We start from the raw sequence: 5,326 nt of genomic DNA on the forward strand, positions 1-5,326 counted from the left end.
GAAAACTCTATAAATAGCAGAGAAGCATTGTCAGAAAAAGTTGGTAGAATTCTTCTATTCCATCCTCACTGGTTTTGGTTGTTGGTGCATAAATATGAATAACAGTGGTATTAACGCGTCATCCCTGTAGGCACACGGATATTATCCTATCACAGACAGTGTTGTACCTCATTACTGATCTGGATATTTTCTTTCTGACAATGAATGCAACACCATTCCTCTTCAATTTGTCATTCCCAGCATTGTAACCTATGCGGTTGTCAGATTCAAAATGGCCAAATCCAGTCCAAATCAGCTCACTAATGCCTAAGATATCGATGTTTATGTGTTTCATTTCATTTTTGACAATTTCTAATTTTCCAAGATTTGTACTTCATATATTCCATGTTCCAATGATTAGTGGATGTTTACAGCTGTTTCTCTTCATTTTGAGTAGTGCCCCATCAGCAAATGAAGGTCCCACGGGCTTTTCTCCCATGGGCTTTACTCCATTTGCATCATCATGGACAACTCTACTTTGAGGAGGCAGCTCTTCCCCAGTCACTTTCTGAGTGCCTTCCAACCTGAGGGGCTCATTTTCTGGCACTATATCTGACAGCATTTCTATATATTCAGAAGTAGTCCATCACTCCTTTTTCCTAGTCTGTCTTCATCTGGAAGCTCATCTGAAACCTGTCCACCATGGATGACCCTGCTGGTATTTAAAATACCGGTAGCATAGCTTCCAGAATCACAGCAACTTGCAAGGTACCACAGTACAACAAACTGACAGAGGATTAGTGGGGTGATTGGTTGGGACCATGCAAATAAGGTATACAGGACTCTAAGCTGGGATTGGTTAGTTTTGCCCTCCAGCTAGGTTTACAAGGAGCCACCTCAGAAGCCAAGACAGAAGATCCCAGGACCATCAAGTAGGAAAAGCATGAGTGACAAGTCAGATCCCTATCTAAAGAAACAGCAATGGCAGAGGTGGTTGCATAGAGAGACAGAACAGTTTCTGGCTTTAGGTCCTTGGACTAAGTCAAGTTGAGTGGGTATGAGCAGGAGACTAGTCTGTAGAATGTGCCTTTTGGGCAATCACAGACCGACTACAAGAGTTTGTAATACTTGCCAGAGCAGGACAGAGGCCAAGGGACCACATGGCTGAGAGGCCAAAAACAAGAATGAGGCGTGCCTGTAGCATGGCAGACAACAGGAGTTCCTGACTGGAGGAATGCTGCACCCCTGAGTTGGTTTTGATCCTGAATTGTGCCCTGTTCAATTCCTTAATAAACCCCATAGTCATAAATACTGTGAAGAGCTCCGTGTGGCCACTGCAGTTGATTATCGAGCCCAGGTGTGAAGCAGAGAGGGCTGTGGGAGGAATGGCTGGTGTCAGAATAAAGTAAAGAAGGTTGTAGGGTGGAGGCATGTCTGGCCTCTGCTTCATAGGAATTGGCCTAGAGCTGATTTTGAGTTTGATTCTCTTTCCTTGTGAAGTCAAGGGAAGTCAGATATTATCTCCACATGGTTTTAACAGGGGTCTTCCTTTTTTTTTTCCTGACCTTCCACTTTACCAAGTATGATGTCATTCTCCAGGGACTGGTCCCTCCTGATAATATGTCCAAAGTATGAGAGTCTGATCATCCTAACTTCCAAGGAGCAGTCTGGCTGTACTTCTTACAATGCAGATTGGTTTGTTCTTTTGGCAGGCCAAGGTACTTTTAATATTCTCCTCCAACACCGTAATTCAAATGCATCTATTGTTCTACAGTCTTCCTTATTCACTGTCCAGCTTTCACATCCATATGAGGTTATTGAAAACACCATGGCTTGGGTCAGGCGCATCTTAGTTCTCAAACTGACATCTTTGCTCTTCAACACTTTAAAGAGGTCTTGTGCAGCTGACTTGCCTAAAGCAATATGTCGTTTATTGACTGCTGCTCCCATGAGTGTTGATGATTAATCTGAGCAAAATGATGTCTTTGATAACTTCAATCTTTTCTCCATTTATCTTGATGTTATTTATTGGTCCAGTGGTGAGGATTTTTGTTTTGTTTACATAGAGGTGCAAACAATAATAAAGCTTGTGGTCTTTGATCTTCATCAGTAAATATTTAAGTCCTCTTTGCTTTCAGCAAGCAAGGTTGTATCATCTATGGGATTGTTGTTGTTAAGTGTCATCAAGTCAGTTCCAACTCTTAACGACCCTGTATAGGATTTCTGAGGAGTGGTGAATTTGAACCACTGACCTTGTTAAGGTCGAGTGCTTATACTACAGCGCCACATCAATAGGGAGTTTCTAAAACAAGGTGGATCCCCAATCCACCAATGTTAGATTCAACTAACATTGCACTGGAGATACCAAAGAACACGAGCTGCCAGACAGCTGTGTGGACCGCTGTTAAGATCATGCCCCTGAAAATGGCCACGTGTGCATCCTGGCTCTGCCGTTCCTGAGGAGACCTGTCCCTGGTGGGCTGGAGGGTCTGAATGTGTAGCTGAGCCTTAGTGGAAATGCCTAGAGTTATCTGAAAAAACAAAACAAAACAAAACAAAAAAACAACCCTGTTGCCATCACATTGATTCCTTTGCATAGGGAATCTAATTCACGATGCTAATTTAAGAGAAAGGTTCCTTCCATATGGACTCTAATTCACCATGACACCATGATAATTCAAGAGGAAAGTTCTTTCACATAGAGACTCTAATTCACCACCATAATTCAAGAAGAAAGTTCCTTCGCATAGAGACTCTAATTTACTACGAGAATTCAAGAGGAAGGTTTCATAAAAATTTTGGAGGAGGGATTGGGCTCTAAAAATTTGACTACTTACAGTTAATTTATTGGAAGGAAAGAAAGAAGAGAAGAAGAGCAGGAATGAGGCAGAGTTTTGTCCACTCAGTGTTGATTTGGGGGAGAGAAATTGTTCAATGGAAGGTGGCATGCATTAATTCTTAGTGATCTATATTCATACATAGCATTTTAAGATGTTATCTAATTTTAGTAACTGAGCAATTTGGTTATTAAAAAATCTATTGGCTATTTAAACATCAGAATGCTATGTAGGGTTCATTGGATACTAACCATTCTTAGGGTTTCATGCAGGGAAAAGCAAATAGCATGCAGAAACTCCAGCATCTGCTCCACAGAAGACCCGAGGGATTGACAAAGGACAGGCATGCACATTCAGACTTTGGTTTTACCTTGTCATAACAGGATTGTGAATACCATATAAGTGATCTTTATGATAACCATTATTACCATATTCCATACTGCAACAAAAATAAATACACCAAAAAGACTGTGTTATCGCTACGATGAAGTATTTACATCATATGGATTACAAAGACAAATGCCATGGTCATGAAAAGTACATGGCAACATGTGAAATCGACAAGATAGATGGGGATAGTGACACTGTAGCCCATTTGAAAACCAAATATGGAAGTAACTGCTTCTTAGATTAATCTAACGTATTAATTTTACGGTAATTAATTCAGCGAGCATTTTTAAAGCAACTTCTATGTACCAGTGCTCATTTCTAAAAAGTCTAAGTAATTTATTTATATCTGGGCATTTCTATGAATATTAAATCAATTTAAGATGTTATTAATCTAACATAAAAAGTCCATTATATAATAATGTGTATTAATTTATTGAGCAAAATTACTGTTAACTCAGTGTTTTCTCTACAATGTTGCAAATTTAAGTATATTAATTTCACATAAAAAGTATGTTTTTTATATTTATCTGTATAAAATTTCTACTAATTCAGTAAGTTTTCTTTTAGATGCTATTCATTTCAATTAAAGAGTTTACCACCTAAAAAACATATTAATATAACATATAAAACAACTCTTTAAATTAATTCAGCAAGCATTTCTTGAGCAACTTCTATACGCCAGTGCTCATTTTTAAAGAGTTTTAAGAATTTATTTGTATGTGGACATTTCTACTGCTATTAAATAATATTTAAACATTATTCATTTAACTTAAACATTATTAACTTAACTTAATGATGTATATTAACTTATCACGTAAGATTTCTATTACTTCAATACGTTTTCTTTAAGATATTGCTTATTTAAGTATATTAATTTCACATATAATGCTTTTTTTTTTTTTTAAATTCATTCAACTTGTCCTATCTTGAGCACCTTCTAAATGCCAGCACTCATTTTAAGAAGCTTCAGAATTTATCTGTATCTGGATAATCTGTTGTTATGACATAATTTTAAGGTAGTATTAATTCAATTAAAAAATTCCATTATATCATAAAAAAATAAAAACTCCCCAGCCCATCTTAAGAATATGCTTGAAAAACAAAAGGAAAAAACAAAAAACAAAAAAGCTTACTTTTTCATGGGTACAGTTTCAACACTACAAAATACAAAAAAGGGAGATAGGATTATTTCTTATGCTCACTGGAAAAACTGGATACCTACATTCTGTCTTTTTACTCAAACATCGATGTTAGATGGGAGAGGGGGTGGGTGCAAATTCAAGAGAGGCAGGAAATACAAATGAAACATGCACATTCATCAGGCACAGAGGAAAGGGAGGGAGCACGAGGGGGCAAAGTCAAAACCAGTAAAACAGTTATCATAAAGTAAAATGCCAGGTCCCCGAGACAGAGCAACTGTAAATGAGAAAGGAAAAGAAAGGCTGGTTAGGTTGAGAAGATTAAGCAAGTGATTGAAAAGCAAGAAGAAGAAGAAGCTGTTAAAAGAGCAAGACAAAGTCCAGACAAACAGAATCCCTGCACGAGGATGAGCCATACTACTCTCATCTTCGACAGCTCTTCGAAAACAGCACACCCCCCCCCAGAACATGAGCCCCCCAGCGTCTGTGGAAGCTCTCATACTCACTCCTCGTACACATCCTCCGACTCCATCTGACGATAGTACTTGGCCAGTTTGACAGCAATGATTAGAGCCGGAAGTAACAACACGGTAGCTTTTCCTATGCCAAACCAATACAAATTCTAGGGAGAGAAAAACCAAGCAAACAATCAAAAACAGATGCTTGAGGATGGGAAGTAGAAACAACAGCTATTTCAGAAAAACAAAAAAAAGTAAAATATTTATGTAATTTACAAACACAAATTTTACACACACACATATATATATATATATAGAAAGAGAGAGAGAGATAAAGAGAGAGAAGGAGCTCTAGTAGCATAATGGTTATGAATCAGGCTGCAAGCTGCAAGGTCAGCAGTGCGAAACTACCAGCTGTTACGCAGGATAAAGATGAGGCTTTGAGGGTCGCTATGAGTCGGAACCGACTCCACGGCACACAACAACAACATCTATCTATCTATCTATCTATCTATCTATCTAT

General features: G+C 38.2%; 1 protein-coding gene across 1 annotated transcript in view; it reads right to left on the reverse strand.

Annotated features, from left to right (window-relative positions):
- Nucleotides 1–5,326, reverse strand: part of PROM1 (prominin 1) — a 219,790-nt gene that overhangs the window by 64,690 nt on the left and 149,774 nt on the right. Inside the window, exons 20-22 of the mRNA XM_006872491.1 lie at nucleotides 4,852–4,967; nucleotides 4,340–4,363; nucleotides 3,187–3,255 (exon numbers count right to left, since the gene is read on the reverse strand). Coding sequence (XP_006872553.1) covers nucleotides 3,187–3,255; nucleotides 4,340–4,363; nucleotides 4,852–4,967 — 209 coding nt within the window. The remainder of the gene's footprint in view (nucleotides 1–3,186; nucleotides 3,256–4,339; nucleotides 4,364–4,851; nucleotides 4,968–5,326) is intronic.

This window comes from Chrysochloris asiatica, unplaced genomic scaffold, assembly GCF_000296735.1.
Source record: "Chrysochloris asiatica unplaced genomic scaffold, ChrAsi1.0 scaffold00200, whole genome shotgun sequence".
NCBI lineage: Eukaryota > Metazoa > Chordata > Mammalia > Afrosoricida > Chrysochloridae > Chrysochloris > Chrysochloris asiatica.